The sequence below is a fragment of the Nomascus leucogenys genome, chromosome 5, assembly GCF_006542625.1.
Source record: "Nomascus leucogenys isolate Asia chromosome 5, Asia_NLE_v1, whole genome shotgun sequence".
Lineage (NCBI taxonomy): Eukaryota > Metazoa > Chordata > Mammalia > Primates > Hylobatidae > Nomascus > Nomascus leucogenys.
Genome location: NC_044385.1, coordinates 137470463 through 137492630, shown reverse-complemented (window position 1 = coordinate 137492630; position 22168 = coordinate 137470463). Strand labels below are relative to the sequence as shown.

Sequence of the window (22168 nt, the reverse complement as noted above, 5' to 3'; positions counted from 1 at the left end):
GAAAAAGCATCATCAAAATGCCTTCAACTGGTACAAAATGGAATAACGGTAAACTGTCAAAACTTTGGTGTATAGAATATCAATGAAAATGTCCCAGTAAGATAACCAAATGATACTTGGTATTAAAGGAAAATCCAAGTGCAGCAACTGCGTTTCAGTGTTGTGGTGTACACAGCCCATGACACAGGCAACCCACGCCTACGAGAAGGCAAAGGCAGCTCAGCCAGTGCGCTAATGAGTAGTCTTGAGGCAAACAAAAAGGTGCTCCCTGACTCAGAGGACTACCGTTATGCAATACAAAACCAAAATCACTTCTAAATCCACTTATAGTAAGTATAGAAACTTGGTAGTTATCTTATTTCTCCGAAAATTCCACTATCTGGCTAAACATACATAAACCCCATCTCTGCCGGAGATTAACACTGGGCTCTGACTGCTCCTCAACATTCTTAGTTTTACTCATTGGTATGAAAATACTAAATCTTCCAATGGTGTGAGCAGTTCAGTAGCTACTTGGGAACAGACAAATATTTGGAATTAACAGCTGCCCTGATGACTCCTGGGCCATTAGCTTGTTCCATGCTGAATGAAGCCACCCAACTTTCTAAACAACGTGCTACTGCCAGGAGCTCCCTGGCAGCTCTGGGCTTGTGAGCAGCAGGACCCGGCTCCCAGGACAAGACTGATACTGCATCAGAGTTCACTCTGCACAAACAAGATCAGAACACGGAATACGTGGGTTTGGCGAAGGAGTGGGCGGTGGGGAAGAAAGAAATCACGGCCACCTGGAATTACATCCACCCTGAAGAAGGAAAAAATGTTATTCTCAATTTGCTATGGCATCTTGTTTTCTGAAGCTGGTTTCAATGAATACTTAAAACACAACCGTAAGGTTCCATTTTAACACTAAATACAGCGTGCATGGGACAGAACACAATTTGGCCCCTCAAGCAATGACTACATGTGGATTTGATGCTACAACTGAATGCAACAGGTCACATTCAGTTATTTTTGAAGCAGAAATTGGTCTGAGTGAGGCCAGTGAAAACTCCTTACAACAAATCCCAGGAAAATGGGGGAGATTTTTTTTTTTTTTTTAAATAAGTGAGCTACATGGCAACCTAGTAATTCTTCAATGAACTTCAATATCCCATTACAATGAGGCATTGCGGTTTTATACTATGGGGTTGCTGTAAATGGAGTTTCACTGCAGCTGGTTGCTGAAAATAATGATGTGTCCGTGGCTCTTCCAGACAACGTAAGTATGGATGTCAGGGGTGGGGAGCCGGGGGAACTGACGCCACAGCACCTGACTTTTTAAGTATTCCAAATGCCTCTACTACAGTCTACAACTGCAGAGGCTGAATGCTTCAGATTTTGGGCTTTAAACTGTTAGTATAGAGATTTTACTGTAGAGTGGTACAGACTTGCTAAGTGCCTTATAACAGAAATCATTGCAATTCAGGGAAGTTTAGGGTGAAGATGAGAGTGAACATCTGAGCCATGACAGTAAGCTCTGCCTTTGGAAAGGAGAGCTCCCACTTCACGGCTGCAACGCAGCACACGGAAGAGCACAGAGCCGTGAGGTGGAGACAAGCTCTGAACACACGTGACGCCCGCCCGTCTGTGCACCTGCCAAGGCCCAGAGCCCACATGCTGTTCTGCACGATGACCAGAACACAGCCGTTGGAACTGGGCTCACAACACCTTTGCTGCATGTATTCTTCTCATCTCTCCACAACTACTTAATCAGTGTTCATGGTACTTAAAAAATTTAGGTCCCTACAGAAAAGGCCAGAGTCTCCTCCATGGTTCTGGCACTTCGATCACAAACCTGTGTGATTTCAGTATCAAATAGAAAAGTGTTCATACAGCTGTATCCAGAAAGAAATCAAACAGTTGCTACACTGAGAATAAAAAAACCATTTGGAGCTATAAAACAACAACTACCCCTTACGAAGAGCACCCTCGGTGTAGCCTCACGTGAACACACCACCTCCCTCCAATAGTCAGTCATTCGAATGTATACTCGCATCGGCAGTTAAGCCTCCACAAAGTACAATGGGAAATATCAGGAACACTCTCAAAAGTTGTTAAAATATCACATAAAAGAGACAAGGAACAGCAAGAAAACATCTAAGAAAAGCAGGCTGCGATACAACAAGCATTTGTTAAGAAAAGCTCAGAAGTGCATTAGTTCTGGTGAGAGATATATGAGCAACAGCTCTTACGAGATGTAGAACCCATTCTGTAACTATGGGCTGTCCATATACTGTCATAGTCAGAGTCTTCCGAGAGGTCTGAAGGCTCCAAACGAGAAAGGCTACTGCGACGACCCAAGGAGTCTAGGCTTGGTTGGTCATCATCAGCCAAGACGTGATTATGCATCAGGTCAGTGCCTTGCCATGCTAAGACGGGCGGGCGGAGGGACAGGTGCGACAGGCAGGGGGTGAGGAGGAGAACGACAGGAAGAGCCACAACCAAAACATGGAACAAAAGCAAAAGGTGATGGGAAGAGAAGGAAAAGAGAAAATATTGTTAAAAATTGGCAACAATGCATATTTTTCCTTATATATGGCTGGGTTTCACAATAACGAACTTAGCAAAACCCTTAGAATAAAACTAGATCGATTATTATCTAATTAAACCTAATATACAATGTTTCCAAACTGATCCTTTTTTAAAAAAAGATATTGCTCTAAAGCCCTCATTTAAGAAATCTTTTACAAATTACACCCATGTCCAAAAGATTATTCTATAGACATGTGGCAATTAACCAATTCTATTCCACATTCAATTAACAAATAGTCTCGTTTAGGACGTCATTTGGGAAAGGTACCATTTATGTGGCTAATTAAGAATTGTTTCCTATCAATAAACAGATGTATCAAATGCAAAATAATTTCAAAGGATTTCTGACGGGCTTCTTCAGCTGACTCTTTGCCAAGACCATAAACCTGAGAGTGGGTCTGGACTTACCTGATCAATCGATAACCACTGTGAGAACTCAGAGGGCAGAAAAGGACTGGCCAGGGCCCACAGCCCCAGAACCCACCCCCTGCTCCCAGGGTGCACCAGAGCTTAGCCCACAGGCACGGTGCAGTGGGAAGCTGGGTCTGCTGGCAACACCGGCCACCCCAGTGCAGACCCTCTGCTGTCAGGAAGAGAGACATGAACTGGCAATGTCCCAGTGTTAAAAGGAGAATGACAAAGGAAGTGGCACAACATGTCAGAGAAATAATCACGAGTGGCTGGCAACTATGAGCACTGCCCATGGCCAGGCACTTGGGCTGAGAGGCAGGCTGGGCTGCCAGGGTCTCCCTCCGTGCAGAGGCGGGGATGCCCCTCACTGGGTGAAGGCAAATCACAGTAGCCCTGGCCCCTCCCTGCTCCTGCTTCTATCAAACTGCCCTCTGTTCTCAGACTGCAAGAACTACATCATAACCGGCTGTGAGGGCTATTACTTCCTGGGGTTAGAAATCAATACCAAGGAAGTCTGGTTTACAAAATCTTCTTGGCATCCAAATGTGTGTATTGAACAGAGCTGCATTTTAGGTAAAATATATTATCCTTCTAAAACCCGTTTTACTAAGCATTTAATGTAAAAAGAGCTGCTTTCACTATGATCCCATTCCCAAACATCTTGAGTAAGTATACCACCTTTCCAGCACGAGTGAGCGATTTCTCCTATTACCCCCTAGTTGTGAGTGTTAGGTTTAAAGGACATACATGACTGTAAGCTCCCTGAAGCCCCAGAGTGGTTTGCCCATAATATGAATTAAAAACAAAAATCAACGTATTGTTCAATGCTTTTCTTGCACAGGAGAAATGGAAATACAGAATACAGGCAATGTGGTAAGAAAAGGAACTGTGGGCTACTCCCCTTAGGCAGCCAGGGGCCGTGAAGCCGCAGCGTATCACGGGACCCTGGCCATGAAGAAATGTGGCGGGCACTATGACACATACAAAGCTCAGCCCTCTGTCGGCCCTCACCCACAGGGGACTGGTTCCAGGACTCCCCTCAGACACCAAAATCCTCAGACGCTACAGTCCCTGATATAAGATGGCATGGTGTTTGCACTGCACCTACACACAACCTCCCATATACTTTGAGTCATTTCTAAATTATTTATAGTACCTAATACAATGTAAATGCCATATAAATAGCTGTTATAATTATTTTTATTCGTATTTTTTTTACTGTTATATTGTTACTTTTTATTGTTTCTTTTTTCTGAGTAGTTATCTGCAGTTGGTTGAATTCACAAATGCAGAACTCACAGACACGGTTGGGCGGCCAACTGAACCTGGTCTGTTCATCTGAGACTACTTGGTTAAAATTTTATTTCAAGTAACTGAAATTGAGATGACAAAAAAAATCTCAAATTCAAAATCCAAAAATTTATGGCCACATTTTATAGCCTATTACTTAAAACATGATCGATATCAAATTATAAAAATGTAATACCTTTCATCACAACAATTTGTACTTAGACATCATTGTGTGATTATACACATGTTTATTCCACCTTTTGATAGGTTACCCAGGCCTTTCCGTTTCTCTATTTCTCTCCTATTCTGATAAGCAGTCACTACAAATGGGTATTTTTCACTAAAGTATGGACAAAAAAACCAACAGTGTTGACCCTTGGCAAAAAGTCTTAATGTCATAGACGGGATATGGTACGACACCAGTAAAATACTGAAAATGGTTAAAAAAAGTTGTTTCTGGATAATCGAGATTCCACGAAGGATTTACCCTGCTCATCCTATCTTCACAGCTGTAGCCGTCTTTGATAAAAGCTAAAGCAGTTGAAAGTCTTCTTCCCTCTTTTTCCTTTTCTCAGCATTAAACAATACACGACACTAATTGGAACCACCACACTGCAGGTGATTAACAAAATGAGCAAGTGAGATAAGTGACAGTCGAGCTGGAAAGGGCACCAAGTCCTAAAATTGAGGATAAATCAGTTTCTATGCTGAGATAATAGAGAAATCATCCAGTTCTCAAAAGGACCACCTGTGGTGTCCGAGGCCCCAGCAGCACGTGCCCACATGTCAGCTGCTGTGGGCACGCAGATCTCGGCAGGGTAAATGACAGGCACACTGCGTCAGCCACCACCCTGCTGCGCTTCACTGGCAACACCGGAGGAAAAATTTAAAGAAAAAAAAGCCACCTTAGGGCCCAGCACTGTGTCTCACACTTGTAATCCCAGCACTCTGGGAGGCTGAGGAGGGCAAATCACCTGAGGTCAGGAGTTCAAGACCAGCCTGGCCCAAATGCTGAAACCCCATCTTTACTAAAAACACAAAAAAATTAGCTGGGCATGGTGGTACGCACCTGTAATCCCAGGAACTCAGGAGGCTGGGATAGGAGAATCGCTTGAACCCAGGAGGCAGAGGTTGCGGTGAGCCAAGATCGCACTACTGCACTCCAGCCTGGGTGACACAGCGAGACTCCGTCTCCAAAAAGAAAAAAAAAAGCCACCTTAATAGAAAAAAGTTTTTCATTTAAGACACCATACATCAGACACATGTAAATCCTGTGGTTCTGAACTTTGCTGAATAAATCAGTTGTAAATTTCCAAAAAGTTTTTAAAAGCAATTATTTTTTAGAAGGGCTAAAAGAAACCTTGCTCAAGGTTTATATTTTGGATATTTCTAAGAAACTAAAAAACAAAATAAAAACCAGAAATTCCAGTACTACACCAATAGTTTAAATAGCTGAAATAACCGAACTAATCTCCCACTATCTTCTAAACACTTCTTCTCTTAGCAAAAGCATTATGAATTCTGGCAATACCTTATATTTAAATATTTCCTAGTATAATTTTATCTAGAAAATCACACAGCAATTGTGCCCACAGCTCAGACACAGCTCCATGAATTTAGGGACCTGAAGCTCAGCTGCTGTCCTGCCTGCCACCCCTGACTGAAACATCACTCACTGGGAGGTCAGGCGGATGGGCTGTGCAAGGGGCCCACCACAACAGGTTCCTTCAGACTGTAGTTAGAAACTAAACAGAATAAACCACCACAATTCCCAGGCCATTATTGCTAAACTTACTTGAATTGAGTGTTTGCCTTGTTTTGGCGCTGGTGCAGTAAGCTTCAATGACTTTCAGAATCTGAGCATCTTCTTCCAAAGCAGCTGTGCCTGTCAAGAGACGCACAACAGTTCACAATCGAACTGAAAGGCCTCTAGTGCAACTGGCGAGACGAATGCAATGCAGACATCAACTCATCCAAAGTGACAAGTAAGATAATCTGCCCTTTTTTTTCTTGTCAGATAACTGTTTTCTACAAAATTCACAAGTTACATTCAAAAAGGTTTTCAGTTTTTTAAAAATATTTGCAACACATTTGGAAAAATGGCGAACATCCTAACTTTATAATTATCCTACCAACCCGTAAGAAAATTAGTATCCCCACTCTCCAACTGGAAGGGCAGGAGACAGGAATAAGCAAGTCACAAAACAAGAAGAGTTCTAAGAAAAAATGTCCAATCTCACTGAAACAAGAAATGAGAATTAAAATATTTTTGTGTTTCCACATGCCAGTCAGACAAAAACAAAAGGCCGACAACTTTCAACGTTGATGTGGGCATCCGTGCCCATCTGTTCCCCACACGGCAGCCCGTGGTCCTGTGAAAACCCAGGCCCCATCATCTTCTCTACGGAACAGGACTCTGGCTGCCTGCTGCTCAGGGCGCCGTGTTACCTCCCACTCTGCCAGGGGAGCTTGGGCCCACAGAGCACACTGTCCCCTGGGCACAGCCTGGGGTTCCTGCCCAGGGTGTCTGCACCCAGGCCTGGAGAGCTCCTCCCCAGACACCTGCTTGACCTGCTTCCTCAGCCCCAGGAGGCTGCTCAAATGGCGCCCTGGCACCCAATCTCCCACCTGTCCTCCCCACTGGGTCTCTGCAACACTCCATGGCCCACACATTGTTCACTTGTTTTGTTTCTTGTCTGTATCCTTTTACTAAAACATAGGCTCTATGAGAACAGGGATCTTTTTTGGCCACACTGTATCCTCTGCACCCAGCCCATGAAGGTGCTGATGAAGCACGCGTCCATGAACGATAGTCTCGGCTGCAGCCGGCCCCCCGCCCAGCTCAGTGCTGCCCCTGGATCTGCTGAAGGAAGTGGCCCACAGAACAGCCCTCTCGGAGAGAAGCCCCGGCACAGCCAGTAAGCAACAGAGCAGGCGTCCAGCACCAGCTCCACTTCAATCGCTAGACCCCAGGGCCTCACCATCTCATCAGGGGCCCTGGTGGTCAGGAACCTGGACTACCTGAGGAGGAGGACAGGCAGAACGGTGACTTATACTGCCACGGACATCAGGTGACAAGGGCAAGAAAAGAAGGAACACTCCAGCATGGTCACCTCACTGGGCTGATTGATGATATGGTGGGGGTGAGGGGAGGCCAGCGGTGGCGCGGCACAGTGAGCGTGTGGGACAGCTGCTGGGCCTCCTGAGGCTGGAGGAAGTGAGCAGTGAAGGCACGGGACCAACACAGGCTGAGCTCAGACACAGGGGTGGGGCAGGGCAGAGCCCCATAGGACAGATCCTGCAACTTTCCCGGAGCTGGCTCACTCTCCCTGGGCTGCACCCGTCAGTCCACAGCAATCTGTTCATGTGCACCCCTTCCCAGCAGTCACCCCCCAGGAAAATCACTTACTTCTGAAAAGAGCTCCACTTATTCTAAAGCTATCTACCGAGCACCTAACAAGTGCCAGGTGCTTGCTGAGAGGTCACGTAGGAACCCAGAGCTGAGTCGGACCCTAGGCCTGAGGAGCAGACAGCACGGGTCCAACAGCAGAGAGACCAGCAAGAGAACAGCATGGGTAGGCGCTACCCACACGAGAACACAGCAGGTCACGCTTCTAACAGACAGAGGGCACTTTGGGAGATGATGGCACTTCAGGAAGTGTGGGTGGAATATCTTACAGGCGAGAGGGAGAACCAGAAGAGCAGGAGAGCCCTCCAGGTCTGGCCCCAGCTCCTGGATGAGGAAGGGGCTATAAGGCAGTGGTGCCGGGACTGGCACGGAGGCTTCACTGACACAAAGGCGCTTCTCCTACTTGCTTGGGTAAACGTTATGTGGCTTATTCCTATCACTGCCTCAAGGGGCAGACCTTACTTTTGTTTGGAGTCTTCAGAAAGCCACCAAGCCTCCCTCCATCCCAGGAACGCCATGGCCTGCGTGACCAGGAGGCCACGTCCTCCACCACACAGACCGCAGGTTACTCACTTTTCCGGGACGCGAACTCCTCATCTGAAGGCTTCCGTTCAGGTTTGCGCTTGGGCAGCAGCTTTTTCATGGTTTTGGGGCTCTTACTAAGATCCTAGGGAAAGACAAAAGAAATGCTAACACATACTCTAAAGCCAATCATTTTCACTGGTGTATCAGAAAGGCTGCTGTAAAGGTATAAAACCCCCAATTATTATAGCCACTGATAAGAGCTTCTCGCTTTTTCCTACTTTGATTTTTCTTTACCAGCTTCTGAACATTAATTTTTAAAAATCAATAGGGCATTTTCAGTATTAGTCATTGGCTAATATTTTTTCTTCATTCTGATAAAACCCCTCGTGCCATTTGGGTCCTTTTAGTTCTGTGATGAGAGGTGTCACCAGGAGGCAGGCTGGCGCTGGTGTGCACAGACAACCTGCACGCTCCTGAGGGAGGAGGAGAGGAGGGGACAGCTGCTCCCTAGGACAGACCCGTCCCCTGGCACAGCTAACTGGAAAGAGGAGGAAACTAAGGTTGTCATTAAATGACAGATAAGATATGTCTGTCTTAAAAATATATCTTAAAAATAATTGCTTTAAGAAAATATTTGAAGTTTCAGGGAGAAGAAAAGGGAGTGAGTGCTCAGCTACCTGACTGAGTGCCAGGAGCACAGCCAAGCTCGGCCAGGGCTGCTGTGCAGGAGCCACACACACACCAGCTCAGAGTGTTCACAACGGAACGGCCCACCCCTCACCTCTTCAAACACCTTCTCAAACAAGCACAGAAGATGACAGCAAAAAACAAAGTGAGCAAAGCAAGTCCAACAGAGCAGGTAAGGTGTCAACTGTCAAGCACATGTTAAATACCGATATCAAAAAAAAAGGCTGGTTTCTGCATCACCCCAATGACGTAAACCATCACGAATGTTAACACGTGAAACCAAGACTCAGAAGATGAGATGTGCTATGGAATGAACCAGGCTGGAAACAGAGGAAACAAAGCTTGGTTTTTAAAGTTATCTTTACAAGTCTTTACTGGGAGCTAAACAATGGGTACACATGGACATGACCATGGAAATGACACACCCTGGGGACTCCAAAAGGAGGAGGGTGATGGGGGTGAGTTTTGAAAAACGACCCATTGGGTACAATGTTTCCTATTTGGGTAATAGGTACCCCAGAAGCCCAAATCCCAGCATCACCCAATACAGCCACGTAACTAACTCTGAATCTAAAATAACCTTCAAAAAGTTAAACAAGTCTTTCTATAAAAATTGTCAAGCTCTTAGAAATGCAGCAGCAATCTGTTCCAGAAGACACATTTGTACACATGTGCTCCCTGGCTGCCCTAATTCGAAGCAAATTGAAGTGGAGAGCCTTGAATAGCCAACGCCCACCCACCACGTGCTCCGAGGGCAGCTGCAGGCGCAGAGGGTCATGGGGCACACAGCACACCCGACGCCCAGAGCCAGAAAGAGCAGGCTGCAGAGCGGCCTCCACGTCCTCTTCTCACACCCTGCAGGATCACTCTCCATGCTAATGCTGGGCGGTGCTCAGCAACGCTGCACGGCAGCTGCTCAGTGTGAGCCCTTCTCTGCCAGTGTGGAGGTGGCAAAGCAAATGCAGCCATATTTATAAAAAAAAATTGTTTATCTTCACTTCAATACCCCTTCCCTTGCCCTTTCTACTTCTTTGCCCAACAGTTTTATCCCAATTTTCTTCCCTAGTAATTCAGTCTCCACCTGTTCTTTCAGTAGCTCACTTTTTCTTTAGACTGTGCACAGTAAAGTATACAGGGAGGAACACCAACATTTTTCAAGTAACTTCCCATGATAGAAAATGAAAATTCTGACTTACACTCGATTACCTGAAAGATATCATAAAAACAAAGACTCAGAACAAAAAACGAAAAGCACAGATCCTAATTTCTTACACAGTACTTTCCTACGGGCCTTAAAACCCTCAGGGCTGCTAGCAAGAATGCAGAAAAAGTCTGCTCCAGTTCCCTTGGCAAATGTGGCCTTGACCAGACACAAAGGTGCCATGCCAGGCAATAGCGCATCACCATCCTCACGCTCACTCACACCCCACCAACGGGCACTGCTGCTCGTATTCGCACGCACGATGCCCATACTCTCACCGCCACTCCTCATACCTCACCACCATGCACGCTCAACGGCTTATGAAAACAACTCTCATCTCAATTATCAGCTTCCTCGGGTGAAAGTATTTCTCAGAACACATTCCTCAAGACTCATCCAAGCTGGTTTAGGTAAAAGTGTACGAAAGTGTTAATACTGATATTTGTTCATTAGAATCGTACTTTATTTGCGCCTAGCAAATATAAAAATGCTGGATCAGAACAGAGACAAGCAAAGACTGCATCATGATTTCTTATGCATCAAAGGAGGAAACTGCCTAAGTAATTGTTTTTTCATTTTAGTAAATGTTCTCTTCATCGCAAATGGCTTCTGGATGACAAAATGCAGGGCTCCTGGACAGGATCCCCAACCTAGAGGAGGGGTCGTTAGACGCAGCAGACAGCATGCAGACGCTGAGCGATGGCCTCCCACGCGGGGAGTGAAAGCCACCTGGGGTCAGCGCCTTTCCAGCTCCTGGCCCGCGGCGGCGGCACACCCCCTCCGGCCAGCGCAGTAAAGGCCCCCCCTGTGCACGGCAGAAAGGAGGGGGACCCTGCACATCGCCTTCTCACACAGGTGACCACAGGCCTCTCAGCAGCAGAGCAGATAACCAGAGAACCAAGGCAGACCCCCTTCTCAGTTCTCTAGGAGTTACGGTGCATTTTGCTGTGTACGGAAGGACCGGCACGGCACACACAAGGCCCGAGGCATGCTCACCGTGGTCTGGCTGTTTGAGTGGTCAAGGGACCTCACCTCCTTGTAGCAGAGAGCAGCTGAGGGCCGGAGGGGAGGCGCGGGCCGCAGGCAGCTCAGGCTCCAGGGCTTGGGTGTTTTCGGAGGCTCCAGGGGTCCCCAGTTGATGGTGGTGTGCGGGGTGCCATGGTGGGAGGGGTGGGGGAGCGTGTGGTAGGCGGGCGTCAGCGGCGCGGGCTTGCTGTCTGCGTGCTTGCTGGACGGAGTGACCGGGTGGGAGGGGAGCTGCCGAGGGCACAGAGCGGGAAAGGCAGAGAACGTGAGACTCACGTGCTCACCGCGAAAGGGCACTTATCACGCACTTCCTTCCGCTCTTTAAACACTCCACGTGAAATAAACCTCAGGATTTATCATTTCGTTCAAATCTCTGGCTCTCAGCAGTCAGTTTTTGGGGCCAAACATCAGCTCGCGCCACCTGGGCTGAGCGTGGGGCTCCCCACGGCATCTGCCCCAGACAGGAGGGGCAGCTGTAGCTGGGGCCCCAGCACTCAGACATCCACTAGCCACATTTATTAGCTACGGAGTAACATTAATAGAAAAAACATACTTCATCTAGTAAAAAGATGAGAATTTCACAAAAGCACACAGGGCATGTGGCTGTAAGAAGGAAGGTGATTCCCCCCAGTCACGTATTATTCTTCACCTAGTGATAAAGTACTGGGCAAAACTAAGGCCTGATCGCCTAGTTTTGTTTTTTAAAAAAGTTTTCCTGGCACACAAGCAGGCCTGTGCCTGTCTAAAGCTGCTGTTGTGTTCCAAGGGCAGAGTACAGCTGCAAGAGGCCTGAACCTGTAAAGCAGAGAATGTTTACCACCTGGCTCTTTATTGAACACTGCCAAACCCTGGTATTAAAACCAGTTACGTTCTTAGAAAACTCAACTTTAATCAAAACAAAGTTAATAAAAAATTAACTTCTTACAGCGGTGTGCCATTAATGAATTTTATATTCCTGGAAAACCCAAAAAATCCCATCACAACCACAGTTAAATGAGAAAAGTTAAATAAGTAATTCTCAAAATCAGCCAGTAATGACCTCAAATTAGCCAACAATAGTAAGATGCATTTAATGAGAGAACAAGCTGCGTGGCGCTGTCAACTGGAAACCTGAGTGGGGTCGGCATTCTGAAGAAGTGCATGACCTTCAAAACACAGGCTGAGAGGGAAGGCCCCACAGCAGCTAATGCCACAATTTCAAGAATGGAAGCCATCAACTTCCTGCAACGATCACACTCTAGTCCCTGCATGGGGGAGGGAATTGTGTGAGATGCAGGTCATGCTATGAAGCCACTGTAAGGTCGTCTTTTCACAGGAAATAATGTATAGATGGATAAAATTATGTAAGACATCCCTTCTAGCAACAACGTCAAAGTAGTGTCTGGTTTTGTTTCTCCTTTCTTGAAAAAGTCAAAGGAAGTGTGCTTTATGCTAAAATTAGAAAATGATTTCAGCTGGACAGAGCTGGATCACAGGAGAATACATCATCCCACAGAAGAAACCCCGTAGGAGAATGCAGAACACTTTAAACATGAGGCACGGTGCCTTCCCCGCTGAAGGGATGCCTTCCCCGCCACCAGTGAAAGGAACACTAAGATGGAGGGTCTGGCCACAGAGAAAAGCTGACTTGATATAAAACTGTGTGAAGTAGAGTTTCAGACCGCTGTTGAAAATCTGAGTGAAGCAGCTCATCCACTGTTCTTTATAAACACACGTGTACACACACATCCCTGGGATAAACTGATCTCCATGAAAGAATGGCGAATTTTAAAATGGTAGAGCCATTAAAAATGAAATGCTCGCTAAAAGCCAATGAGTAGTTACAATCTCCACTGCTGAGAAATCAGATGGACTCTGAAACTCTGATGAGAATATCAGAATACAGCAACCCTTCTTGAGCTACAACCTTCACAAGAAAACATGAAAACTGAGCACACGACAGAACTGATCCTAATAACCTAATCAGGATGTGAGGAAAACTGCAAGCTGAAAACGCCTGCGTCATCGTCATTCTTTAGAAGCTCTGCCCAGTTTTTCCGTATTACTTGATAAAGATGATGACTGTTAAAACCTGATACCAACTTCTTGAGCACAAAACACCAGGAGAGGTTTAAACACTGCAACTTCAGTGTTCATCTATTCTGAAAAGTTGTAAAAAAAAAAAAAAAAGTTCTCTAAATATCCAAAGACTTGTTGCGCTTTTCTAAGTAAAAGACACCTCAATTTCTTAAAATCAACAGTGTCATAAATTCTATTTTAATGCCTTCAACACGAGTCTGGCCCTTTTCATCATCATAATCATTTATTTTTTGTTTTCTTAAATGAAGCATAATAAACAGTTAAAATTCTCAGAAAAATCATCTATAGTTTAGTGTAAAACTCCCCTAAATCAGTCTTCTAGGGCCACGCTGAGCAGAAGCAGCTTCCCACCCAAGCACCTCTGAACTGTGCATGAGGAGGCACAATTCAGGGTTGTTTCTCGAGAACACTCGTTGGAAAACAATTCACTACTGCACGAAGAGGGCCAAATATTTGCAGAGAAATATGAAGCAAGTGTTTTGCATTTTTATCCAAATATTGATTAGGTTTTAAAGCACTTGATCACTTGCTGACAGCTCAGCCACGGGATGCCACGCCTGGAGTCTGGAAGGAGGAGAAGCACCAAGTCCTTACGGTATGAGATGGCACCGAATGAGGCTTTATGGTGGGGTTTCCCACAGATGTGACCTTCGTTTGCTTCTGTAGGTGGTCCACCCATTCCTGCAGATCCTGCTGGTTGTTGCATGACACTAATATCCGCTCGATCATGCTCCCTATAGGAGAGAAGGAAAAAACAGGCCGAGTGGAAACACAGGTAAAAAGCAAGTGCATGCACACACCCCCCACAGAATTCCACTCAACGCTTAAACACCACCTTCTGAAATATGCAAGCAAGAATCTGCACGCGGGGACAAGCTGCCTCTCCTCCCCGAGACACAGCACTCACACAGCTTGTGCCTATCACCTGATATTTCAAATGCATTTCTATGATTTTCACTGTCCTCAAGCTTTGTGATTGTCATTCCTGTCGTTGGAAGCTTTCCCTAAAAAAGACCCCCCCACAAAAAAAAAAACAATTAGTGCTTTTCTAGAAAAAGGTACCATTATTAAAGTAAATATTAAATGATTTTAGAATTGGTGGAGGAACTCTGTTTGTGAACCAAAAAAAGCTCATTTGTAGCAGATGCATGTATAATACAAAAATTTTTATCTCAAATAATAAATCATAATACTGTCCTGTAAGCAAGAAACTCAACTGGTGACAAGGGACAGAGTGACAAGCCCAAACACACACTGTATCTGATGAGCTGCTACTAAACATAGACACCAGGACAAAAAAACATCACACATTATAATTTTTAAAAAACTACCGTGTATAACAGCTGTTTTAAATGATGTTTTTGCAGAAAAGAACCATGCATAAAGAAATGCAAAGGAAGCTCCAAGTTTAAAGTCAAAATAAGGGTGGGAAATTGAGGCAAGAATAAGAATTGCATAACATTCTACTTTGTAATCCTCCAAACAGAAAATAAGTAGTTGTGCTAAATGCTGCACACAACGCACAAAATGGTCGGCAAACCAGTGCTCCCTGAAAATGGAAGAAATTGGTAACTGCAACAGGAAATGTCAATGGAAAGAACCAGAAAGGGGGTACAAAGTGATCATTACAAACAAGTCAGAAGTGAACACAAAACAACCTGGCGCAGCTGACAGAAACCACCGTACATGGTGGCCCACCAAGTCCTCAGGAAGAGGCAGTGGCGTCTGGGCTGCGCTGCCCGGGGAGCACTCCATCAGCTGCGGAGCAGCGTTCTGCATAAGCACCTCCAGAGGGAAAGCTGCTCAACCGGTGTGGGAACGTGTCCGCACAGAGAATGGGTGGCAGTGCCACCACCTGGCAGGGGCTCAGACTTCCAGCAAGTAAGGGCCAGAGAGGCTGCTGATACTCTACAGTGCCCAGGACAGTCTCACCAAGCCACCAGCCCCTGGCCATAAATGATCCAGTCCAAAATGTCAGCAGTGCCCAGGCAGAGAAATCTCATCCTAAAGCATGGCAGGTGGAAGAGGAGACTGCTGGACACTTCTGTGGCCAAGCGTATTTAAAAAATGCTACACACTGTGAACTCCTTTCCAAGATTCATGATGCATATAAGTACTTTAACAGCTGTAAGTCCTACAGAAAATGAAACCGCACAACTGTGTTTAACCTAGCCCATCTGAACATCAATGTATAGAACACTATGACTGTGGCTGGACCGAACGCTTTTTAGCATCCCCCAAAGCCAGTGTTCTAATGGTAGAAACGGGTACTGATGATACAGAGACCATGGCTCACCACTGTGCTGAGAATGGAAAAATAAAATCCTGTTGTTGAGATGAGCTCCAGCAGTCTGTCAACACATAACGGCAAAGCCAGTGTGAGCACCAGCCACACAGGCAGAGACTCAAGCCTGCCACAAGTGGCAACCTCTTCTCTCCTTAGGTTAGAGAAGGCCCCTGTCTCCAGCCACTGGAATGAGATTCTGGGGATATAAAATAGGAAGCCAGATAGTGCTGACCAGAAAGGACAGAGATTTAGGTTTATCAAGGTCATTTAACAAAGAAGTAGCTGCTAGTTTGGGGGGAAACTCTAGCGGGCACTATCTTAGCCACAGATCACCTCTCTTCAGCAGTGGCCTTACGGACTACAGCCTTATTTTCCTGAGTCTGTGCCTATATGTGATTCACCAATTCTAAAGCACGCATTTTGGAGTAAGCGTATGATGACAAGTCCTCTCTGGGTGTCAACAGAGCCTCTGTGAAGGCACAGTGTCTGCTTAGGGTTCTCTAACTACCTCGCTGGGCCAACACAAAACAACACATGCTACAATGAAATGCAACCCAGAGAACACGAAGTGGCGGCTTCTGCTGCAGTGGTTACGTGGTGACTGGCCAGTCCTCAGAAAGTTGATGGGAAGGATATGAGCCTCTGTAACTTCACAGAAAAAAAAAATGAAATCTGCAAAGTGCATCTCCTAGACAGACAGCAAAAATACCAGCTCCTTCATATATCACCACTATAAACCACTGTCGCAACAGAAAAGGCCCTGCTCACCCTTGCACCTCCTTCTCAAACCTGCTGTCACATTTTCTCAAAGAAAAGCAGGGAAACAAAAATGGAAAAGGTTCAACGATCACACACTGCTACTTACACACTTATATCACTTTCTATTTGCTGATGCATTTGGGCAGTGCCGTGCCACTGACACAGGATCTTAGTCTACACTACCCCACAAGCCCTAGCTGAACCCATTTCACAGAACAAAACTGTAACAAGGAGGAGCAAGGTATTTTGCATGAAATTACAGAAGGCAATGACAGAGACTGACTTGTGCCACAGTAGTCTGTGTCCTTTTGAGGTTGCTCTACAGTTTATACTTCTTTCCTGTTTTGAAATTAACATAGGATATACTTGCATAGTCACAACGCAACAAACAGGAGCTGTACGTCCATATCTGAACATACAGCACTACACACACAGCACATACACAGATAGATACATGTAATATTTAACACAAAATTCAAAGCCAGCCTGAAATTATCCTCAGATCCACAATAAAATATAAATTTAAATTGTGTTTTACCTGATAGATAAAGCCACTCATCCTAGGACTGGCAGACAACATTAGCAAAACATTTGGGAAGAGTAGAAGATATCTTTCATTCTTTTCCTAATACAAAAAAAGAAATCCAAAACATTTCTTAAAAAACATCTACTTACAAATGTGAGCACAAATACTTCACTTATTTATACTAGGCCCTATGAAACATTACATGATATTTCTCATTTAGGTATTTCTATCAAGTTTTATCGGGTAAATTAAATGGAAACAATTACGATAAACTCTGTATTAAGTCTTAACATATGATTAAGACCGAGCTTTAACATATAGGTAAAGAGACGGACTTCTAAATTCTTCAAAAAACAAAAGGTAAGAAAGTAAACTGAATGATCAAAAGATCCTGGACTCACAATTAGCCTGTGTAACATCTTGAAAATATATTTGGTTAAAGAGTTCAGCTCTGTGATTAACTATTTTCAGGTAACCTAAAATTTTCTTTTTCTGGTTCAGAGAAAAAGGAGAGAACCTATAAATTTTAATGGGGTCAGGGGGAACAGGTGGAGTCTTTAAGCTAAAGAAAGGATAGGATAAAATGTTAAAATCAATTTTGGTCTACTAATAATTCCTGGCACTTCCCAAACCTCCCAAATGTCAACTCAGTGTTGTTTTCATCCACCCCATAAACATCACCTGGTTTACATCAGACTTAAAAGTATTATTTATGTATTAAAAATCATTTGCTTCAGTAAGATAAAAGCCAAAGAGACCGTAAGTGAAAGAAAAAAGCTAAGAATCCAAAAAGTGACAAAAAAAACTGCCACAGTCCTTTTCACATGTTGACATTTAAACTACGGCCCAAAAAAGTGAAATCAGTCCTAGGAATTAGTTTCCTCAAGTATATTCCTCAGAACATTAGGCTTATGCAAAGCACCTTGAGAAAAGAGTCTTCTGTACTTTAAAGAAGTCACTGAGAACGACTTGCTATACTCCCCTCTTGAAGAATCACAACATACACTGGGAACACTCAGAGCCAAGTCTCTGAGGAGCTCTATCATAAAGAATCTTTTCCACTAATTACGTTCAGTCGTGATCAGAACCACTCTGAAGCATTTTGGAGTAACACCCACCAGTGTTGTGTAGATCTAATATTATAAAGAACACACTTTGGGAAATGTTTCCACAGATTCAAGTTTAAAAGAGCATGACTCAAAAAGAAACTCCTTCTGAAAAGATGTGAGGTTTTTATAATCATGGTTTCTTATGGTACCCAAACTACAAGACTATGTAGAAGGGGTGATATTTTACAGGTGGAAAGGAAAACACGCTGTAAAAGTTTCAAGTTTTAGTTTTCTTATTCTCCTTGGAGTCTTGTGTTCAAAAATGAGTCATTTAGCATGTTTTGATCATTTTATTTTTGCAGAGGTAGAATAAAATTCAAAAAGAGGTGCCTGTTTAGTGACCCACTGAATGTACGTCAATGTGAATCATGAAATAAACTGCTCGATTTTCACTTGTGTGGGTGGGTATGTCTCAAAACTCTGCGTTGATCTCTCACTTAAACCCGTAAGAAAACTGTGACCCCTGTAAGCATATGTCAGCTAGTGTACTTTCACAGGAAAGTATAATGACCCAAAAGCATTGACAGCAGCAGGTCCCTGTGAGAGTGAGCCTTGGCACAAAGTTGCTGGCCAGATAAGCGCATACAGCTCCGTGCAGATGTGTGCACAGGACTCCTGCAAGTCTTTCTGCACACTATCTATCCTTCAGTTCACATGGGCTTCGGGCCACAATGACTTCAGCTGGATCAAACTGGTCAACAAGTCCACACTCAGCTCTAAGCCTCTCTAACACGCCATAAGCCTCTCTCCTGTGTCAAGAATAAAAAGTAGCTCACAAATTATAAGATAGAGCTTCTATTAGATGTTTTTCATTGCTTGAGATGCCTTTAAAATCTTCTGCTACGAGCTCCTAAGAGTGGGACAGAAACCCTGGTGCATGCACGTGGGCAGCAGTACCTCACTTCCGGCACACTGAATCAGGACCTGGGACATGTAAGTGACGTTGCCCAGAGTTTTAATGTCATCGCCCTCCCAGTTCCGGATGGCTTCCGTCAGGATCTGCAGCTCAAGCTCTTTCCTTTTCCGGACTTCTTGACATTGGGCCTGACAGACACAGAACAACACTGTTAACAGACAGAAACTTTCAGAATCTTAAGTTCTGGCCACATTGCTTTGTATCATCCTTAAGACAATTATTGCTTTATATCTTACTTCTTCAGACAGATAACTATTGAGCGATTTGCTTAATTATACAGAATTGATGGAATTGAAAGTATTTGCTTAGAAGCATGAAACCAAGTCAAGAGAAGCAACACACACAACTGCTCTGGAATACTAAGTATTATTTTAGAAAGATATAGAAGATTTTGCCACTTGTACGAAAAAGAAATGTGGACAGGAGAAGAACTGTATTTTCATTCTGGTTTTGTTCGCATTTGCCAATATAGAAGACTGAAGAGAAGAAACAGAAAGTATAACTTGTGCTACAAAATAAGGCATATATTTCAAAAACAGTTGGTAGACAACACAACAGCAGAGAAAATGGAACCACCATTGTTCTGTTTTGCAATAAATCATTAAAGACAACATGAATGAAGGGTAAAAAAATGTTTTAAGTAATTTAAAAGTAGATCTAACATCAATTATACTGTGATTTTAAAAAATTTAAATAATTATTCTATCATAGTCCACTAAAAGGAGTTTACCAGCCATAGAATGCCGACTCTGTTTTTCTTTCATGTCAGCACAAGTCATTTTTTAATCATTTGACTTTTTCAGTTGATAATTCTTTTACATTCATTTGTCACAATAATGTCTGGGGGAAAAAAACAATATGCTTAATCACTTACTGAAAGGTTTTTGAAGGCAGCCATAGATTTTTGAATATCTTGTCTATCTGTATGATAATCCTTTGAGTAAAAGAAACATACAATTAGCTTTCACAGGGAAAAGCTTTTCTTAAAAGGTACTTTCTACAGACCAGCTTGAAACTTTTCTAATACTTTTCAACCCTTATTCCCTCTTCCCCTCAGCATTAAAGTGTCAGTCTTTCAGAAAATCATGAAGCCATTAGACTTAGGGGAAACATAAGTTGGAAGAGAACAGTCACGAGCAGCAGGGGTGGGGAAGCCAACACTTGCTTCATCAATAAAGTCTTATTGGAACACTGCCACGGCTCACATGCAGTATGGAGAACGGCAGAGCTGTGTAGCTGTGATGAAGACCCTACAGTCTGCCCCCTTATAGAAAACGTTTGTCAACTCAAGCCAAGAGAGTAACTTTAACCCAAATTTCTGCTAGGCTGCAACCTGTTATTCAAAATTAAAAGAGCACAATCATTCATTAAATGACTAGTACAGTATTACCCTATAACCTATGCACACATTATTTGTAGCTGGATGATCCAGATAAGACATCTCAACACTATCTGAAAATCAGTTCTCGTGTTTCAGCTTTTGGAAACTTTTCAATCAGCAGCAGTGGGTAAAAGAGAGATAAGGGTAAATGTTTTTTAATAGAGCTGGAATAAGGAGAAAAACATAATATTTAACAAAACTCTTTGTAAACTCTGTTGGTTCTGGCTTCTAAAATAAATCATGAATAATACTTTCTTTCACAGTAAGTCTGACCATGCCACTAACCCTTGGTAAGGATTCTGAGTAAGAGAATGAAAGCGCAGTACCTCCATGTGTCTCTCGAGCTCTTTGAGCAGCGTAGGGTATTTATCCAGGCGCATGAAGGGTTTGCTCAGGCCCGTGGTCAGCACGAGAATCCCAGGGCTGCTGGCACCTTTGGTCTCCATGAACTCCCCCAACTCCTCACTGGGCAGCAAGCGGCAAGAGAGATGCTTGTGGTTAGCAATGAGAGACAGTGGCGGCTCTCTGATCTCCATGAGCAACAGCCAGAATTTATGAAATGTAAGTGTTGCTTTTAACGTCTGGAAGGCTCCAGCTTTTATCCCAAATCTGCACTGCTTATCTGGAAATGTCAAAGGGGACACTCACCCCTAAGGGGTCCCGTTCCTGCTCTCATATGAGCAACAGTAACTACACACAGCACAGGATGTGTGGGTCTCCACGAGATCCTACTGATGGCGAGCCCTCCAGCACACCAGTGCCATGCAGACCCATCCAGTGGAAACATGCACACTCAGAGCCAGAATGGATTCCAACAATCTCAGAGTCTCAAGGTGGTAGAACAAGGACCCAGCTGCTCCGGTAAAGAGCTAGAGCATGCTGACGGTGGTCATCCCCAGACGTGAGTTCGTCCAGCAAGCAGGCCCCACCCATGTGCTGCCAGCACTCAGCCTGGGAGCAGGCAATGACTCTTGGGGTGAGGAGCACGAGAAGCAGCAAGAGAAGAGAGCAAACGCTGATTTAGGCTTCAGAACTTCAAAAGCTTTAAGTTTAATCCTCACAAAACGTGAGGAAGGAAGGGGTCCCTGTGTGCAGACAGCGAATGCTGATTTATGCTTTAGAACTTCAAAAGCATTGTTACATTCAACCCTCACAACACGTAAGGAAGGAAGGTGTCCCTGTGTGTGGACAAAGAAACTGAGTGCATATCCCAAAATTAAAGAGTCAGAAACAAGTTTTGGAACTTTCTGTATTCCTCTTTCACCATCCCCTTCACGGGGCCTCGCCTAGCGTTCCCTACAGTGGGTCCTCATGTGTGTCATCTTTGTCCTCAGAGTTTCCATGGCTGTGGCAGAGGACACGGGCAGGCTTCTGGGGGGTCCAGCTCTTCATCCACGTTTGTTAAGGCTGACAGTCACCTGACCGCGACGCCCCTTCACTGGCGATCTCTGAGGTCTCTGCCAGGCCCTGGGTCTGCTGTCCCTCAAACCGCATGTGCCATCAGTCCACACATCTGACAGTGTACAGCCCACAGAAAGGAGGGGAGGCAGCACCAGTGCTGGCAGCCGATGCCAGGTCCAGACCAGGATGACTTCTCAGTCACCACATCCCATCCAGGAGACCCAGGTGACCCCCCCCCATCACCACGCCCCATCCTAGGAGACCAGGGTCTCTAGGCAGCAAAGCTTGGTTCAAATGATACCCATGGTACTCATCCTAGGAACAAATTTTCCTAGTCTAGAAGTTTTCCCTTAAAAGGAAAAGATACTTTTATATCCTCATTATGTAAACGATGTCCTAAAATAAATATGAAAATCCTAACAGCAAAACTGAGAAACAAGCCAATTTCCGGTTCTGGTCTCACAGGAGCCTCCCACTGCACCACTCCAGCCAAGCTGGCTACTGCCAGAGGTCTCGGGGACACCAGAACCATCGAGGGCTCCCAGGGAAAAGACAGACAGTGTTCAGGCTAACCCAGAGGAGACTGAGTT

The 22168-nt window shown here is 44.6% G+C and overlaps 1 protein-coding gene and 1 long non-coding RNA gene across 11 annotated transcripts in view; one reads left to right on the top strand and one right to left on the bottom strand.

Moving 5' to 3' along the window:
- The window catches only part of ARHGEF7 (Rho guanine nucleotide exchange factor 7), a 190936-nt gene that overhangs the window by 11063 nt on the left and 157705 nt on the right, over nt 1-22168 (bottom strand). For 6 of the 10 annotated variants that reach the window (XM_030813698.1, XM_030813700.1, XM_030813705.1 and 3 more), the window contains 10 exons: nt 20504-20642; nt 19671-19730; nt 18778-18924; nt 16784-16870; nt 14125-14203; nt 13794-13933; nt 11127-11351; nt 8255-8348; nt 6068-6157; nt 2232-2408 (listed from right to left, as the gene is read on the bottom strand). In XM_030813698.1, the coding sequence (XP_030669558.1) occupies nt 2232-2408; nt 6068-6157; nt 8255-8348; nt 11127-11351; nt 13794-13933; nt 14125-14203; nt 16784-16870; nt 18778-18924; nt 19671-19730; nt 20504-20642 (1238 nt within the window). The remainder of the gene's footprint in view (nt 1-2231; nt 2409-6067; nt 6158-8254; nt 8349-11126; nt 11352-13793; nt 13934-14124; nt 14204-16783; nt 16871-18777; nt 18925-19670; nt 19731-20503; nt 20643-22168) is intronic. The other 4 variants (XM_030813701.1, XM_030813707.1, XM_030813704.1 and 1 more) reach the window with 2 other exon arrangements.
- LOC115835215 lies at nt 14203-16310 on the top strand. The gene is made up of 2 exons (XR_004030214.1): nt 14203-15619; nt 15650-16310. It is a non-coding gene; the product is annotated as an uncharacterized LOC115835215 (long non-coding RNA).